We start from the raw sequence: 20,274 nt of genomic DNA, 5'->3' as shown, positions 1-20,274 counted from the left end.
GTGTGGACTAAAGGCAAAGCTGAGGACGTCCGGGGGTGCTGCCTTCTTCCCCTCGCCTCGGGCCCCAACACCCCCGTCCGCACTGAGCACAGCTGCCGGCCGGGGGCAGCGCCGTCGAGCCGCCGGGAACCCGGTGTCCAGCCTTGCGGAGCCGGCCAAGAACTTGGGGCTCGGAGTTGGCGGAGCCCGGGCGCAGGTGTGGCTGGACCCGCACCTGAGTCGTGCGCGGGGCCGCGTCCTCCCAGGTCTTGGACCGGATGCACACGTGCTGGGCCTCCGGGGTCGTTTCCTATGTGACATCTTCCCTTCCATTTTTGTGTCTCGTATTCTGTACTAATAAAAAGATGGGAAAGGAACAGTACCTCCCTTCCCTGAGACAAGTCCAACAGCGTCAAGGTTTTAAAGAGGTGGGGGGGCCTGGGAAGTGTTGAGAGAGAGAGAGAGAGTGGTTGACATCTATGTCAGGTCGCTCAGAGATTTCTATCTGGTGATGCGGGGTTTGGGTACAGTTTTTAAGGAAAACTTCCTTTAAAAAGAGAATTCACACACACCACACTTTTATGCATGTCCCAGTGCCTGCGTCAGACGTCTACATCCATTTTTAGTATCAATTACATTGTGCTATATGCTGCTTTTGGAAGCGAAATTATTCTTGTGTGGAATCCCCCTAACCACGGTTTACTTTTGGGGGTGGAAAAGATGAGTTCAGTCTCTGCATCCACTGAATTACTGGAAAAGAAAGACATGTACAGGTGTATCCTTAGAACTTTGGGCAAGTTCGACCACTGTCATCGGAATATTTTACTGACCTTAACCCTGAAACGTAAACACTTTAAAGTTGCAAATGTAAAGAATTGACTTTAAAAGGCTTGAAAAGCAAAGAATAGGAAATAAGACAAATACACCACAAGCATAGAAATGTTAATAATCTTCCCCCTCCTGGACAGGAGTGACCGAGTCTCTTTTGCACTGCTGACAAACCTGATGGCCCAAATGTAAGGTCTGTTGAGACCTGTGTGTAAAATCCTGACGTTTTCCCCCAAAAGAGTGCCAGAGAAACATTTAAGAGTCGTATGTTTGCTTTCATCATTATAGATAATACATTGAGTCCACTAATTTGGTTATGGGGTATGGAGTGCTTTTATTTTCAATTCAAGTATGCAAATATGGAGTTATTTCAGTAATTTTAGATTTGTTGTTGGGAAAATGATTATTGTATCCTATAACTTGAATGATTACATGCAATTGCCAAGTGAATGCCTACTTCAATTGGTAACAGTGTTTTAATTCTCTGAGGGAGGAGAGGAGGAGGGAGATTTCCTATCTAGATAAAACCCAGCTAATTTTTCTTAAAGAAGCCTTTTATTATTTAAGTGATGTAGCTATTCTCATTTCTTTACCTAGGCTACCCTAAGTCCCTTGTCATTGCTGCCAAAGTACTTATATGGCTTAGAGCAATTACTGCTCTTAAAACAGGGGCAGGCTGCAATGTATACTTGTTGAATGAATTAATACTTTGTTTATGTGTCTTTCTCCCCCTGGATTTCATGTGCTGGAAGACAGGCACATTCAGTTATTTGCAAATTGCCTGGCACACATTGATACTTAATATTTGTTTGGCTTGGTAGAGGAATACACACACATACACTTGATTCACCTCAACAATTTTTCAAATGTGGATGTTAATATCTACTTAGCACATAAAAAGCCTTAACTTTTAAAATTCAGTTAGGAGCTGAAGGAAAAAAAATGTATGTATGCTAAAATTAGCAAAATTTCTCTTAGGCATGTGTGGAATATCTTCCCATGATAATGGGATTTTTCTGGATTCCCAAAGCAGATTTTTAGAGAAGTAGAACAGGATTTTTAAACTGACTTTATAATGTTGTCTTGTAAAGTCTAATTTTCATAAGTAAAAATATTAAATGCAAAAGTGATTTTAAAGTTACACATGCCTAGCTTAGGCTTCCAAACAAATCTTTCATAGAAACATTTTTGCAATTTCTTCAGATAATATGTTTCATCCTCATTCAAATGGATAGTGTAATAGGTCAAGTACAGTGTATGTCTGCATTTAAAGTCAGCTGGTACTTTAAGAGCAGTAATCTTAAATAGCACTTTTTTAAAAGCTGAACTATCCCTTTGAACAGTTTTCTTTCTCGTTATTCAACTGTTACAGGTGTGTATGTGACCATGGGGTGTTCGATTAGCTTTGAAAAGCAGAAGGTATTTTATTTTGAAGTCAGTAAGTTGAAAAGTGGGTCAGAAAATATAGATTGGCTTTCTTGTCAGTAAAGGTTACCTGCTGCCATATTTTGTATTTGAATTGCTGATAAGAATATTCATTTATATGCATATTATAATCATTCTGTTGCATTTCTCCATTTAATTTTAAAGACTTTGTTTTCAAAAAAAACTAGAATAAAGAGCCAAAGATCTGCTTCTTTAATGTGTCCAGTTTCAGATATACAGTAGGAATCTTATATTATGTTTTATCAGAAACAATAAAATTTAACCCACAGACATTGTTAATGACAGATACTCAGGACCTATAGTTAAAAATAATTTATGTACCATTTGAACTTAAGCTTTTAAACTTGGTAGCATTCCATAAGTAGACTTGTATAAGTAGCATGTTTATAAGGTTTAGACACTGTTTTCACTATTGAGTTCCTAGCTCAACACTTTTAGAGTAGAAATCATAGTAAAACAATTACTAAAAATGGCAGCTGTGGTAGCTTAGGAGTTTGAATTATTTAAGGACTGAAACCAAATATGGAACCTTTTAGTTTTAAGGGGATTTTTTTTTTCACAATGCAACAAGGAACTGAAAACAAAATTACAGTGAAGGTTTTATTTGCCATTTCAATTATTTGCTCAATCTGTTTTCCCCCACATCTCTAAATGGGACCATACAAAAACTTCAATTTTAAAAGACCTGTTTCCTGAGAGAAATGTGGAGATCATAGTGAAACTTATGACTTTGGAGTTAGGTGAAGTCATTGTGAGTATCACTGGCTTCTGAACTTGCAGAGCAAACGGCATGCACCTGCTCTGGGCATAGCAGGGACCTGACTGCACACACTTACTCTTTGTTATTGCTGGTCTATTCCCTAGCCTTCTGGGGCTCCACAGAATACCAGGACTTCATCAGAGAGCTCAAGTCAAGGTGAGAGCTTAAAGATTATGATACAGGACTCACCCCAAATATGAGAACCAGCCTACGCCCTTCTATGGATGAGATATCAAGAAGTTTCCTGTCTTGGCACTACTCAGCAACAGCTGTGGCTATCTATTCCATTGACACCTGGTGAAATTGTAGTTGCTGATGGAGAAACATTTCAAATTGACACCTGTCATTGAAACATGTCCTGCACAGTTTTCAGGCAAGCTAGAAACCAGTGACAAGACTAAGTGCTTAATTTTTGTTAAAAGAAACCGGGTAAAATAATAATTAATAATAATAATAAAGTTCTACAAGCTAGAGAAGTCTGGTTAAGATAATTAGAATCAAGACTTCCCAGGGAAAGATTCTCTCTCCCTTTCTTTTGGAAATGTCATGTAGCAAGAAAATGAAGCCTAAATCTGAAAGACAAAAAGAAATGTTTAAAAGTCACAGAAGTGAGGAAACAGCAAAGTTAGTAGTAATGAGGAGAAAGTCACGGAAGGCAGGACATTTACCATCCTGTTTTCCCCGTCTACTTTTCTCATTGATTCTCTAGGGGTTGCTTATCACATACTCTTAAAGCAGTATAATTAAGTTATGGACATGGTTGGTCTGGACTCTCCAGGAATCCTGAAGCCAGAAATGCCAGGCAGTATGAAAGCTGGATTAAAGAGGAAAACCATGTGGCTTTAAGGCTGCATTGACAGTGTATGTATCAGATTACACAAGGTCACATGTGAGAAGTCTCTTGACCGTCTAAGCCAAGGCGACTCCACTGATGCAGTTTTCTGGTCTCGCCGCGCTTGGACTCTCGGGGTTCCCTCGGGGTTCTCTCGGGGGCTCCCCGCAACCTTCCCCTTCCCCTCCCCCCCCCCCCCCCCACCCCCCAGCCAGGACCGAGTAGGTGCCGCGGTCGGGAAGCTTTGCGGCTGTGGGTTCGGTGTGCACGGAACCTCGCGCTTCTGGCGGACGCCCGGGGCCCGCAGCACAGCGACGTCCACGGTGCACGGTCCCCGCGGCGGCGGGGCGACTCCGGGACGGGCCCCAGGGCCCCTGCGCGCGGAGATCCCCCGGGGCGGGCCGCCTCCGCCCCGCGCCCGGTACCGCGGCTGTGACGTCACGCCCGGGCCCGGCCGTCGCCGCGAGACGGCCGCGTTCCGGTTCCGGTCGGTTGCCCCGGAGACGCGAGTACACAGAGCGAACCGGCTCCCGTCGGAGGCCGAGTCGTCGCGGCGGTCGCCCCCTCGGCTGCTCACCGGCTGCGTCGCCGCCGGGCTTGTCGCCATGAGTCAGAGGCAGGTGCTGCAAGGTGAGGGCCCGGGGCGCCCCGACGGGGCTGGCGGCGGGGAGCCCCCGCGGGGACGGTGGGGCCACCTGCTGCACCGTGTCTCCCCCTCCCCTCCCCCCGCAGTGTTCGAGCAGTACCAGAAAGCCCGGACCCAGTTCGTGCAGATGGTGGCGGAGCTGGCGACCAGACCCCAAAACATCGAGACGCTGCAGAACGCGGGTGAGCCGGCGCCCTGACCGCGCGTCGCTGCGCGCCCCCGGCCTCGCCCCTGCACCTCGAGGTGCTAGTCGCCCCTGATGCTCAGCCCGCTCTCGCCCCCTAACTTCCTTCCCCTCACCCGGTCTCCCGGGCCCCTAGTCTGCCTGGGTCCCTGGCCCCCTGCCTCAACCCCGGCCTCATTCGGGCGCCCCCCGTCGTCCTGCTCCCCTGCCGGCTGAGCTTTTGGAGAAGAGCAGGGTGGGGGCGGGAGGGCGGCGCCCCTAAATTCCTCCAATCCACCGCGGACGCCGTCGGGTAGAAGCGTTCGTTCTGCTGAGCGGGCCTTTCTGGGTGTGAGGCCGAGAGGGCGAAGCCTCCAGATGGGTGCGAGAGGGGCCCGGCGTCTCCATTTCCATCTTTCTCACAGCCAGGCAAGTGTCAGGTTGAAAGTCAAGGCCGTACGAATTGCCTGGAAGTCATTTTACATGAGTGGGAATCCACCTTAATCAGACCCATTTTATGCGGGTGCCGTTGCCTGTCACCCTGCCTTTGATCACCTTCGACTTCCTCACACCAAAGGAATTCCAGAGCGGTGGACACACTATTTCTCGTCTTGCGTCAGTGAAAGAGCAGAGATTTGCTTGAATAATTTCCAAGACATTCAAAGTAGGTAAAGTGTTAGCTTTGAGACGTCCTTATGGTGCTGTCATTCCGCCCCCTCAGTCCGAACTCAAGCAAACTCTAGAAAGAGGAAGAGAGGGAGAGGGGGGAAAGGGAGGGAGGGAAAGAGAGGTTTGCTTCTTATCAACTAACATAAACAGATGGAGAAGATAATGGTGGATTCAGGATGATTCTACCACCATCTGAACTCAAAGTCAGGTAGCACTTTATGACTATTGTGTTATCAGTGTTCAGTTTATAGGATGTGATCTTTAAAACTCATTCAAATTAACACGGAATTAAAAGAAATTTAAGAACATATTGACAAGGCAAGAATGTTTTAAAATAATGTTTACTGTGGCTTCTTTGAGCAGAATTACTATTGTACCCAGATGGCAATTTCTTCTGTCACTGAGAGGGATTTGGGTGTTTATTCCTTGTATGTTTTTATTGGGGGAGGGGTTGTATTCGGAATAGAGAAAGTATAGTTGGTAATCATGTTTTAAAACTCCTTTTGGGAGGATAATTGTGGATTTACATGCAGCTGTAAGAAATAATAGAGATCCGCTGTCCCTCAAAACTGTGGTATGATATGACACCTGGGATGTCGACAATGACAAAAATCCATGTTTTATTCAGGTTTTCCCAGTTTTGCTTGTACTTACATGTGTGTGTGTACGAGTGTAAGTTTAGTTCTATACAGTTTTATCCCGTGTGTAGCCATCATTACTATAGTCAGATACAAAAACACTTTCTCACTGCAAGGATCGCTTATGTTGCTCTGTTAGAAAGAACCACACCCACCTTATTCTTGTCCCTAACCCTGGACAGCCACTAATCTGTTCTCCTTCTGAAAATGTCAAAGTTGCTAATCTTTTGTTCTGCATTTGTTTCAAGTGGATTAATCTTCTTTCTTCTGCGTGTGCGTGTGTGTGTGTGTGTGTGTGTGCTTATGAGCAAGAGTATATACTTCTCAAAGTACCCAGAACAGTGTTGGACACAGTGTATCATATACAGAGACTAATATAAATTTATAAGAGCATATTTTTAAATGCACTTAAGTTTTAGGTTTTTTCTCCCCTCAGTCCTACTCCATGGCTTTTGTGAATGGACACTTACTATTTACAAATATGTAATTTCTGAACTACATGTGTACTATGTTTTAGCTAAACTAAAACATTTTTTAAAAGGGGAAATGATTGGCATTGTTTTAAAAATTTGATACTGAAACACAGGGGTATAAATCACACTTAAGATACAGAATATCACATTTTAGTATAATAGTGGCAGGTTATCTCTTCCTGTAAGTGTACAGTGTAGAATATATTACGGAATTTAATCATTAGGCTAAATGATCACCGAAGTATAAGTGACTTAGATATGGCATCTTAAATAGCCACCTATTTCCACTTGTGGTCTGGCTTATGAAGGAATGGAATATAACAATGTTGTGAAGTTGTTTGCATTTGACCAATGTTGATGGAATGCTAAGATTTTTTTTTCTTGAGGAAAAACATTTTTAACATATTTTTGCTACCTAGATTCAATTTAAGCACTTCTTTAATAATTTTAAATTGAGGCAGCTAATGGATATTCCAATATACTTATTCTTTTAATTAAGATAATCTGTAAGCTTTGTTAATGAACACATAATAGTCTATAACCATTCAAATGGTTTGTTCTTTTAAAAGAATCACCATGGATTTTAAAATACTTTTGAATGAGCCACAATATATATATGCATCATTTATAAGCTTTTTTTTTTTTTCAGCCAAGTGACTTCATTTTGGTAGAATAAAATATCAATGCATTTTATTCCTGACTTTGACAGACTCTTTACATACCTGGGAAGGTTTTGTTTTGTCTTCTCACTTTTCTTCTCCAATGAACTGCTTAAATAAATATGTATCATGGATCCAAGATAAGGTGAAAAATATTTTCCATATAGGCATCATGATAAATCAGCATTAATTCACTAGTTAAAGAGTTTTGAATACATTCACTGTGGAAAGAACCTTAAAGGTAAAACTTCTCAATGGAGTTTTATTTCATTTAAATCTCTGATCTTTTTCATTATACTTCTGATGTGCTGATAAGAAGATTTACTTTGTTAAATATGTCCCAAGTAATTACTAGAGCAAACAAAGTGCTACAAGATTTGGACAAAAATGAGTTTGATTTCGAAACAAAATTGTTGCTAGGAAGAATGGTATACAATGTGTCTCCAACCTAGAGTTATTTTTTTCTTACTGAGATTTTGCTCCTTCTAAAATACATACATGAAAAGATGAAAAAGTTTAATGTTTGTCATAAAATCTCTTGATGCACCCTCCAACTCTGTACATTAGAACAAATACATCTTGCAGCAATTTATAAATGAATTTTGATACTTCCCCTCTTTGAGTACGCAGTAACACGTGTAACACATTGTAAATAGTAGAGATAATACACTGCTACTTCTACCAATGGTTGAATTTCAGCAAAACAGAGGTGATTGTTTAGTTATAAAATATAAGGAATATGTCTTGTAGCATATTGGAGTATCAGGCCACTCTTAGGTTGTTTAGAAAGTCTTTTATAATAAGCTACTATAAAACCTCCAAAGAAAATTCTTTTTAAACTGTTTAACTATATCAACTATTTCTGAGGCAGCTATTTATGTAAGAAAATTGGGGTAATGTTTAAAGTAATACTTTGTAATATTTAACATGTAACCTATTGCAAAACAACAAACATTCCTAATCCGGAGTTATGCACATTTTTCAGAAGAGCAGGAATGGAGAAGGCTGCTTAACACTTTAAATATGCATCTGCATGAAGCTAATTTGCAATTTTAGGCAATTTAATGGGTTTAGAATTCAAGGAAATAAGTCATATACATTGACACAAAATGATTTTAAATTTCATATGTCTGGGGCAGGGTGAAAATGTTCAGATTAATGATTTAGCACCTCAATTTGCCAAGAAGGAAAAGCTGGTAGTAAGCATTTATAATGTGTTTAAAACAGCCTTGTTAGGTACGTCCTATGATTCTCTGTTCCCAAGGATATTGAAACTGAAAAGATAATGAGTAGAGCAACTTAAAAAAAAAAAACAAAAAAAAAACCCTTAACCAATCATGCTATTTAAATTTCATGAATATAAAAGGAGTCTTAGAAATGTGAATGCATAATAATTAAAGCACTGATCTTTTCTTCAAAGATAGGCATAGTGGGTTTTTTGTGTTTTGTTTGTTTGTTTGCTTAAGTGGAAAACATATCAGGGAATTATAAAAATTCTGAACTTGTATGCACTTAATATGTGTTAATAAGATGTGGTTTACCTATACAATGGAATACTACATGGCAATGAGAAAGAATGAAATCTGGCCATTTGTAGTAATGTGGATGGAACTTGAGGGTGTTATGCTGAGCGAAATAAGTCAGGCAGAGAAGGACAGATACCATATGTTTTCACTTATAAGTGGATCAGGAGAAACTTAACAGAGGACCATGGGGGAGGAGAAGGGGAAAAAATAGTTGGGGAGAGGGAAGGAGGCAAACCATGAGAGACTCTTGAATGCTGAGAACAAACTGAGGACTGATGGGTGTGGGGGGGAAAGGGGGTGATGGGCATGGAGGAGGGCACTTGTGGGGATGAGCACTGGGTTTTATAAGGAAACCAACTTGACAATAAACTATGAAAGAAAAAAATATTAAAAAAATAATATGCGTTAATAATACACAATAATATCCTGAAAACAAGATTATTCCAAATTTTGTTCTGTGTTCCAAACCCTTGTTCCTACATGGACATTTATCTGCTTTGTTATCTAACCATTGATACATAAGTGAAAAATAATATAACCATTGGCACATAAGTGAAAAATAATATAACCAGGGCTAGGATCTCATTGTATTCCTAGGGAAAACTGGATGATTAAAAAAAAAAAAAAAATCCAAGCTATGGATGATCCTATAAGAGTGGGGCTTAGAAGTAGCAAGTTTGTGTGGATTAAATTTTATGTGACAAATTAATGTTTTTGAAAAGTTATTTAAGTATTTCCGAACTCCTCTTTACATTTCAATGTTTTTTTTTTTTCATGGCTTTTGATCCTCTGACTTTTATAGAACCTTTACCTATAGGTTCCTTGCCTAATTAATTTCTACTCATTCTTTATGGCTCTGTTTAGATGTTGATTCCTCAGGGAAACCTTCCTTGAGCTCTCACAGTAAGTTAAGTCTCTTGATTTATGCTTTCCATGCTCCTAATATTTCTCTTTCATGATACTCATCACAATTGCAATGATTTAGTTTCCTCTTTCTCCACAAACTCTAAATTCCATGTCTAGCATAATGTTTAGCATAGAACAGAGGTTCAACATATTTAAATAGAATGAAAAAGGAATATTATTTTTCAAAGTGTTTTCATATCTCTTAAAAAGCTCATGTAACAGTTCTGGTAGGTAGGGTACAAATCTTCAGTGTAGATACTTAAGCCCCAAAATGATCAGATAATTGCCCTTATCACAAAGAAAGTCAGTCTTGGCCAAACTGAGACTAGAACATGTTTCTTAAAAAGTTTTTACATTTATTTATTTTTGAGAGATGGAGCACAAGTGGGGGAGAGGCAGAGAGAGAATGAGACACAGAATCCAAAGCAGGCTCCAGGCTCCACACTGTTAGCACAGAGCCCGATGTGGGGCTTGAACTCACAAACTGAGATCATGACCTGAGCCAAAGTCAAACACTTAACCGACTGAGCCATCCAGGTGCCCCAGAACATGTTTCTTAACTGCTGCCTGACATTGTGCTCTTTTGGTTTAGGCCTTTAGATACCAATACTGTCTAGTAATTGTGTGTAATTGGCTTTGAGGTCTCCTTTGAAGACCATCATGGAGCTTGACTGGAGGCCTGATGCAGAGGACTAACTTTAATTGAGAAGTACCTGGAAGTTGGAGGGAGTGGGAGCCATAGTTCGGGCTCACACTGGACTCAGAACGCTAGAGGACCATTCGGCTTCCTCAGGCTTCTAAGGAAAGCCTTATCAAGCCAGCAGCTCTTTAAAAGCCCCCCAGGAAAAGTGTATAATCCACTGGAAGTTGCAAACCGAGATAGTACTTCAGAGCTGTCAGCTGAGTGAGTCCCTGCTGGGATTGGGGAGGAGACTTGAGCAGGGCACAGGTGGTCATCCGCCTCTGACTGCCTGCTCTCCTGGGCCTTTGACAACACGGGAGGTAGAGCACAATGAAGAGGGAGGCACTCGGTACTTGGTCGGTTCATCAATGCGAGCATATATTTAACACTTCCCTTTGTTTTTTATTTGATGGTGCTCGGTGTGGAGGACTTGGACTCCATGTTCACTGAGGTCAGAACTTTGGGATCTCTATTGAGATCTCTCTTTGGCTCTAGGAGAAACCCAGGGCCACACCTTGAGAAAAATTTGGTCTTACATTGTGGTGGGTGGGAGCGGCCCCTCTGAACATGTCAGACTTCCCTAATTTTAAAGTGAAATATTGGCTTTGCCATATACCCCATTTTCTATCATCAGGGTGTCTCAATTTTAAAGTTATTACTTATTCAAGTTCTAAGTCCAGGTGGAAACCAGCGATATTGGTGCTTGTATATATGCATACGTGTGTCTTCAAAGGAAATGATCTCTGTCCATTGTTCTGTATATTCTAAGTTCCTCTTTGTGTCATTAGAATCACCATTAGTTTATATACATAGACTAGCGTACATTAGTTTTCCCTAGAAATGGCTTTGTAGAATTATTCTAATAATATGCTTTTTTTTGAGGGCTTATTTTTTTTTTAATTTTTTTTAATTTATTTCTAGGAGAGAGAGAGAGACAGCGTGAGCAGGGGAGGGTCAGAGAGAGAGGGAGATACAGACTCTGAAATAGGCTCCAGGCTCTGAGCTGGCAGTCAGCACAGAGCCCGACGCGGGGCTCGAACCCACAAACCGCGAGATCATGACCTAAGCGAAAGTCGGACGCTCAACCGACTAAGCCACCCAGGCGCCCCAATTTTGAGGGCTTATTTAAACATAGATACTTAGAGTTCCCACTGCCTCTTTTCATCTAAATCCCATTGAAGACATTGTCCATTTTGTTGTTAAATGTTTTTTTTTAATGCAAAAATACACTCTTTTATTCAACCGATCTTTATTAACATTATGTATCAAGCTAGGCCTACGTATACAATTTCAGGAAAAAACTTTGTTCCTGCTTCATTTTACAAAGTAGTTCCAGGAAACCCATGGTATATTTAGAGCTCAGTTGCAGCAGCTATTCTTAACCTATATTTCTGATTTCTGATAAGTAGTTCCCATCTCTCTGCATGGCTCTTAATTGTTATCTTTGTATCTACATCTTTTAGAGTAAACTATCTCAAAAAGTTTCCAAGTAAGTGGAGTATGAATAAAACACAACAGTTTATCTAAAGATAGGCTTCTGAGCTGATTACCTTCCAAAAGAGCCCTCTCTAAATATTACCCATGAAACCTCTTGGAACAGACAATTCTCTTATAACTATCCTATTTATGCTCTCCTGACCCCATTCATGCACATTGGAATTTTCTGCAGCCTGGTGAGTATCAAAGGTACAAACTGTAAGAGAGGAAACATGTTGACAAAAGAAGATAGGACTAAGTCAATGTTTGCAAGACTCCAGAAGACTTTCAAATTAAAATAGAATTATATCTATATGAAGTGATGTGGGCTGAGGGAACAGTTTAAATGACCCATATACTTAAAAACAAACTATGAACACGGGGCTCCTGGGTGGCTCAGTCGGTTGAGCATCTCACTCTTGATTTAGGCTCAGGTCACGATCTCACAGTTCGTAGGTTTGAGCCCCACCTCAGGCTCCACTCTAACAGTACAGAGTCTGCTCAGAATTCTCTCCCTCCCTCTCTCTCTGCCTCTCCCCTGCTGACCTGCACACACTTTCTCTCTCTAAATAAATAAATAAATAAACTTAAAAAAAACTATGAACATATATTATCCATTTTTTATTTTTAAAAAATTTCTAAAAATCATTTTATTGGGCTACAATTTATACACCATACAATTCACCCATTTAAGTGTAAAATTCAGTGGTTTTTGGTACGTTAATTTCTTAAAAGTTTTTTATTTAAGTAATCTCTATACCTACTGTGGGGCTTAAACTTACAACCTCGAGATCAAGAGTCGTATGCTGCCAACCTGGCACCCCGGTACATTGTTAATTTTTAAAAATTGTGGTAAAACATAGCAAACTTTGCCATTTTAACTATACAATTCAGTGACATTAATTACATTCCTAATGTTATGTGACCATCACCACTATTATCTCCTTTTTCATGTAATTATAAACATGTAAGTTCCAATCATTTTATCTCAAGTATTAGGTAAATTGAACTTGCCATAACTTTTATCTCTGGGCACTTACGCAGTTCAGATCTCACATACAGACAATGGTGGCTGTGACCTAGTTAAGAGTCAAAGAGTTGCCCTGGAAGAATGAATGAGATTTCAGTTTAATACAGTCATCAGGGAAGAGAGCTACAGTAATGTGAATGGTAGAATTAACAGATTATAGCCTTTGGTATGCATTTGAAGCCTGGCACATATAGGCCAATTTTCATTGCTAAATGGGCTGTGATTGATATTGGGGAGGAGAAACAGGAGAGCATAGACACTAGAGCTATAAAATAGTGTCTGACTCATAGAATTGTAATGAGGACTGATGGGTTAATAATTTTTAAATAAAAAAAAGGTATTCATTTTGGAGAGGCAGAGAATGTGTGGGGGAGGGGCAGAGAGGAAGACACAGTATCTGAAGCCGACTCCAGACTCTGAGCTGTTAGCACAGAGCCCGACGTGGGGCTCAAACTCACAGTTGTTGAGATCATGATGTGAGGTGAAGTCGGACGCTTAACCAACTGAGCCACCCAGGTGCCCCGATGGGTTAATATTTGTAAATTTCTTAGGGGAGTCCCTGGCACATGGTCAAGGGTGCTTTGTTCCCTCTTGGAAGGACTGTTAGCTGCCAGGGGGAGTCAGGGGCCTTGGACCCAGCTGCTTCTTACCCTTCCCCATTTAACAGTGACATACCAGATGTGGGAGCCCTTCCCTCACAAACACCTGAATTAACAGTGACCCGCTCAACAAAATTCAGAGGATACTAGAGTCAATGAGAATACATTTAAAATAAGAAAATAGATTTTTCTTGAATTATTTATCATTACAATTGAATTCTGTGCAAAAAGACTATCCATGCATTTCACAATTCATTCTGACCCTTTAAATAAATTAGAGGACTCTCTGTGTGTTGTAAGGGATATAACATTTAAAATCATAATTGTTTTTATAGTTATAGCAACAAAGAAGTATTTCACAGAAAACAGGGCAAAGAGATATGATACTGAAATTTATTATTTCTTTATTTAACGTTTATTTTTTGAGAGAGGGAGAACATGAGTGGGGGAGGGGCAGAGAGAAAGCGGGGGGGTGGGGCAGAGGATCCAAAGTGGGCTCCGTGCTGACAGCAGAGAGCTCCCTGTGGGCTCAAACCCACAAACTGTGAGATCATGGCCTGAGCCAAAGTTGGACGCTTAACCGACTGAGCCACCCAGGCGCCTCTGAAATTTATGATTTCTTACTCAAATGAAGGAATAGTAGTTCGTGGAATGTAATCATAGAGACTGGGAGAAACCAAATCAAGGCCTGAAAATTCTTGATTCTAAAAAAAAAAAAATGGGAGGAGCACTTATTTTCAAGTAAAAAATGACCAGTGAAGGGAAATGAGAACATGTTATAAAGTTCATCAATGTCATGGAACTTGCTTCAGTAAAAATATAGTCATGTACATGTAATAACTTGCAGAAATAAAAACATGTAAAATTGCTAAAGTTGGTAAGTGTAATTGGACCTGAGATAGGAAAGTAGGTAATGCTTAGTGTGGTAAGAATGTGGTAGAGCCAAGACTACGAGTGCTTCAGTAAGAGTCGGTTGTCCATTCAGAACTGTGCTAGGTGATTTGATAAATAGAAAAGAAGTATAAAACAAACCTTGCCCTAGAGCTGTTCATTATTTTACTGAGAAGATAAGACATTTATTCACACAAAACAAATGAGAGAACCACGGAACATGTCACATCAAGGAGGACGGCTGCGCTTTGCACAACTTTAGAAGTGCCATTTATATCATGATTTATGTGAATGGCATCCCCTGGACTTGTGCAGTACACAGCCTGCCCAGCTATCCATGTTGGACCTTGGAATTATTCAGTCTTCATTCTCATTTATTTGCTTCCCTCAGAGTGAGTGGTGTACACAATAAGCTCCCGATGGCTTTCCACTTAGAATAACATCACATCATCTTAATTTGATCTATAGCCAAGTTTGACCTGGCTCCACCCAAGTTTTCCAGCTTTGTCTCTTGCTGCATCAGCCCTCCCAACTCTACGTCTCAGGCCACTGTGAACTTATCATAGCCTCTTCAACAGTCTGCGACAATCATGCCTCCTTTGTCCAAGCCAGAAACCTGGAAGTATCACTGATTCCTGCCTCTTTGCCACGTAATCAGTTTGTCTGGTTAATATCTCTTCAGAGCTTTCACTTTCCTCTTTCCCTTTGCCATTAGTATTCTTCAGGCTATCTTCACATCTGGCCTCGGCTCTTAGAATAGCTTCCTAAGTGGTCTTCCTGCCTCCCATCTTGTTCCTTTCATGTTTTCTCCCCAGTGTAATCAGCGATCCTTCTTTACAAAGTACAAAAACACTGACACTCACGTTCAGATTAAATTCAAAATACTTAAAATAGTTTATTGGGCTCTTAAGTACTTTTGTCTCTGTTAATCTCTTAGGCTTCTTTTCCCACCCCTTTCTTTGTTGCCCTCTTATATGATAGGCATACTGCATTCTCAGTTTTGTCAACATATCAAACTCTTGGTTCTTTTTAAAAAATGTGCGCTTATTTTTGAGAGAGAGAAAGAGCAAGTGAGCATGGGGGAGGGGTAGAGAGAGAGGGAGACAGAATCTGAAGCAGGCTCCAGGCTCTGAGCTGTCAGCACAGAGCCCAATGCAGGGCTTGAACTCACAGACCATGAGATCATGACCTGAGCCAAAGTCGGATGCCTAGTCAACTGAGCCACTCAGGCGTCCCAGCACTTTAGAATTTTTTTTTTTTTTTTTTACAAATAGTTTATTGTCAAATTAGTTTCCACATAACACTCAGTGCTCATCCCCACAAGTGTCCTCCTCCATGCCCATCCCCCCTCCCCCCCTCATCCATCCGTCCTCAGTTTTTGTCAGCATTCAAGAGTCTCTCATGGTTTGCCTCTCTCCCTTTCCCCCACCATTTCCCCCCTTCTTCTCCCCCTTGTTCCTCCATCATGTTCCTCCTAATCCTCCTATACGTGCAAACATATGGTATTTGTCCTTCTCTGCCTGACTTATTTCGCTCAGCATAACACCCTCAAGGTCCATCCACGTTGCTACACATGGCCAGATTTCATTGTTTCTCATTGCCATGTAGTATTCCATGGTATAGATAAACCACATCTTCTTGATCCATTCATCTGTTGATGGACACTTAGGCTCTTTCCATGTTTTAGCTATTGTGGAGAGTGCTGCTATGAACATTGGGGTACATGCCAGCACTTTAGAATTTTTAACTCATTGTAATTCTCACAACAACTTTTTGAAGTAGTCCTAGAATTTGTCACCAGTTTACATATGAGGGAACTGCAGCAGAGATGTTAAGTAACCTTGTTGAGGGCTGAGAAGTGGCAGAACTCAAATTTGAACCCAAACAATCTCCCTCTAGATACATGCTTTTAACTACCCGGCTCGACATAGGCAGTCATGTATAACAAGCAGGGCAAGAGAGTCCTATTTCTAAAGCACATCATTTCTTCTCTATTCCTACTGGCCCCCAAACAGAAGGCCCCAGTCAGAGGCTAACACTGGCAGTCTAAGATGAATGCTTTCCTGTATATTGATTAACTGTATGCAGAAATCACTTCTTCCAAAACCTAAATGAACCACGGTAGCAGTTTCATAGTAAATGAAGGTCATGTAGGAAGATGTTTTATTTAAAAAAAAACATAACACTTTTTTTAATGTTTTATTTATTTCTGAGAGAGAGAGAAAGAGAGAGAGAGAGAGACAGCATGAGCAGGGGAAGGTCAGAGAGAAAAGGAGATACAGAATCAGAAGCAGGCTCCAGGCTCTGAGCTAGGCCCGACGCGGGGCACCAACCCATGAACCGTGAGATCATGACCTGAGCTGAAGTCGGCTGCTTAACCAACTGAGCCACCCAGGCGCCCCAGAAGATGTTTTAGATTACTGTTGGAATTTAAAGTTTTAAAGCTTTGTAAAATTTAGGGGCGCCTGGGGGCCCCAGTCGGTTGAGCATCCAACTTCAGCTCAGGTCATGATCTCATCACTCATGAGTTCAAGCCTTGAGTCGGGCTCTGTGCTGACAGCTCAGAGCCTGGAGCCTGCTTCAGATACTGTGTCTCCCCCTTTCTCTACCCCTCCCATGCTTATGCTCTGTCTCTCTCTGTTTCTCAATAATAAATAAATGTTAACAAAATTTTTTAAGCTTTGTAAAATTTATAATATTTAACATTTTATGTAATAATTTTGAGTAACATTGAAAAGTAAAGAATATGTATGGTAGAAATCATTTCACTTTAAGTCTAAAAATACAAGGGCATCAAAGTATACTATCAAGAGAGTGAAGAGACAATTCACAGAATGGTAGAAAATATTTACAAAGCATATATCTGATAAGAGATTAATATTCACAATCTATAAAGAACTACAACTTGGGGTACCTGGGTGGCTCAGCTGGTTATACATCCAACTTCAGCTCAGGTCATGATCTCACAGTTAGTGAGGTCAAGCCCTACATCAGGCTCTGTGCTGACATCTGAGAGCCTGCAGCCTGCTTTAGATTCTGTGTCTCCCTCTCTCTCTCTGCCTCTCCCCTGCTTGTTCTCTGTCTGTCTCTCAAAAATAAACATTAAAAAATTAAAAAAAAAAAGAACTACCACTTAATAATAATAAAAGAAATTGGGGCGCCTGGGTGGCTTAGTCGGTTAAGCGTCCGACTTTCGCTTGGGTCATGATCTCGCGGTTCGTGGGTTCGAGCCCCGCGTCAGGCTCTGTGCTGACTACCAGCTCAGAGCCTGAAGCCTGTGTCAGTCTGTGACTCCCTCTCTCTCTGACCCTCCCCTGCTCATGCTCGCTCTCTCTCCTAGAAATAAATAAAAACATTTTAAAAAATTTAAAAAAAATAATAAAAGAAATCCACTTAAAATGGGTAAAAGACATAGATTACATTTCTCCAAAGAAGACCTACAAATGGACAATAAGCGCATGAAAAGATGCTGAACATCGCTATCCATTTGGGAAATAACATGTCCAACCACAGCAAGATACCATTTCATGTCCATTAGGATGGTTATTATAAACAACAACAGTAACAAATATCAAGTGTTCGTGAGAATGTGGAAAACTGGAACTCTTTGCTGGTAGGAATATAAAATGGTGCATGGAAAGTCACCATGGAAAACAGTTGGTAGTCCCTCAAAAAGTGAAACATAGAGTTGCCACTTGGTCCAGCAATTGTACGTATATATGTATATATATTTGTAGATGTACAGAAATATACACATATACTTATATGTGTATATGTACACACACACGTGCATATATACACACAAACATATGTAAAAGAATTGAGAGCGGAGTCAAATGGAAACCTGTACATCAATGTTCATGGGAGCATTGTTCACAAAAACCAAAAGGTGGAAGCAACCCAAGTGTCTGTCATCAGATGAACAGATAAACAAAATGAGGTATATACATCCAATGGACCATTACTCAGTCTTAAAAAGGAAAGAAATTCTGAAACATGGGACAACATGGAGAAACTTGAAAGCATTATGCTATGTGAAAAAAGCCAGACCAAAAAAGGACAAATATTGTAGGGTTCCACTTATATGAGCTACCTAAAATAGGCCAAATCAGAGACAGAAAATAGCATAGAGGTTACCAGGAACCTAGGGGTAGGGGGAAAGGGGAAGTTATATAGAGTGTTCGCTAGGGGATGATAAAATGTTCTGGAAATAATACTGATGTGGTTGTGCAGTTGTACTTAATCCACCCTTAATTGTACACCTAAGAATGGTTGAAATCAGTTTTTTATGTATATCTTCTCACAATAAAAAAATAAAAATTAAAAAAATTGCAAAGCAGAACAAAGAAGGTGAGAGGTAACTAGGGTGAGCAGAAATCTTCACTAGGGCTTAACAATGGACCCAAAGGCCCGTTTTACAGGTGCTTGTTTTTAAAGGAACAAAGCTGAGATGTGAAATATCTTTATAAGGCACAGCAGATACATATATCAATTATATACATTTAATATGAGAATGGCATTCTTTTTGGTCTGACATTTCCTTCCTGGTTTACATGTGTAATTGGTGTGCAAAATCAAAGTAATTAGGCCTGTGTTGTGTTAAAAGGAATAAAAAAAAAAAAGAGCTGTGATTACTTTGAGGCTAGTTTACCATGTGCTCACCTAGATTAATACTTCCTTGAGAGGAGGAGTGTTCCTTGCTCATATGTATGATCCCAGTGCTTGCCGGCTGGTAAACCCTGGTCCATGTTTCGAACGATCAACAAAGTTGTTTTTGTTGTTGTTTTCGCCTACCTGGAATTGCACCGTAGGGATTAGAAGCAATGTCTTCAGTGTGGCACTCGGAAGAAAAATAGAAAAGAAACTAAAAGCGATAAAGTTGGGAAGGGAAAGAGTGTAAAGATTTCTCCTATACGTTTTAGCAACACTTCACACCGTTTAATCAGTTTTTATAGAGGAGACAGAATTGTTTTATAGATATTCGGGTACAATACGTGAATTATTTTTAATATTAGATCATACCTGCTGGGTCCTCAGTACAGGCCTCAGCGAGGTCATTAGCTGTCACGAGAGACCTTGCTTATCAGATAATGTGGCAACTCTCCAAACTGCTGTAATTTATGGATTCTAAATTTTCATGCTTTCATTCACCAAGGATCAATCACCATGGATTCCTAAGGGAAAGGAAGGTAAGGAAAAATTTCTTTTCGTGTTATATCTGCTTCTTTTCTCCTTTCTCCCTCCCTTATTACCTTCCTTAGTTCCTCTTGCATGACTATTTGTGTTTTTAGGACAGACTTGTAATTAGAATAACAAAGTCTTCATGCTCAATCTGCGTAAGGGATAAAAACATGGCCCTGGGGACTGATGATTATGAAGCACTAAGAGCCAATTCAAGGACTAGAAGTTTGGGGCAATATTTTCTCTAATAAAAATGACCTTATTCAAACAAAGATATTCAAACTTTTATAGGTGTATAAATTTAAACATTTTCAAAAGTCCCATTGTGCTACTGTCTGAGCCAAGGAACAGAGGAAAAGAATGATAGAGCAGAGGCATCCGCATAGAAGCCTAACTTTGATATTAAATACAGGGATAGAAGGAAAGAAATGGCGTGTCATTTGTATTGATCTTATTTTTCCTGGGTCAGATGTGGCATAAGGATGGAGGAGAAAATACACAAAGCCAAAAATTCCTTTGAATATATGGACAGGTGACATACCTGTATGGGGATAAAATATTTTACTGCTACAACTACAAACTGAAAATTTCCAAAATTGGGAGACTTACTGTACAGTAGCTCAATACTGTAATTAATAATAAACACAACTAAGTTCAATATTATAGGCCCAGATAGGTGAATTCATTCTTTAATTTTTTAACATAAGAGTTCAAAGTTCTCTAGATTTAATTCAAAATATCTAGGATGAATAACTCAGTATAGATTAATTTTCCAATTATATTTCTTACTTATTTATTTATTTTTGATTTTCCAATTATATTTCAAAAGACAATAAGCCCCTGCCTTCACATATATATATATATATATATATATATATATATATATATAT

General features: G+C 40.2%; 1 protein-coding gene across 2 annotated transcripts in view; it reads left to right on the top strand.

The window, feature by feature from the left end:
* The first annotated feature begins 4,350 nt into the window (after positions 1-4,350).
* Positions 4,351-20,274, top strand: part of SPAG6 (sperm associated antigen 6) — a 67,652-nt gene continuing 51,728 nt past the window's right edge. For both annotated transcript variants that reach the window (XM_039233075.1, XM_039233074.1), the window contains exons 1-2: positions 4,351-4,475; positions 4,578-4,673. In XM_039233075.1, coding sequence (XP_039089006.1) covers positions 4,451-4,475; positions 4,578-4,673 — 121 coding nt within the window. In that variant the 5' untranslated portion in view covers positions 4,351-4,450. The remainder of the gene's footprint in view (positions 4,476-4,577; positions 4,674-20,274) is intronic.

Source organism: Hyaena hyaena, unplaced genomic scaffold, assembly GCF_003009895.1.
Source record: "Hyaena hyaena isolate Hyena2069 unplaced genomic scaffold, ASM300989v1 scaffold_72, whole genome shotgun sequence".
In the NCBI taxonomy this organism is placed as follows: domain Eukaryota; kingdom Metazoa; phylum Chordata; class Mammalia; order Carnivora; family Hyaenidae; genus Hyaena; species Hyaena hyaena.
This window is presented reverse-complemented; position numbering and strand designations above follow the sequence as displayed.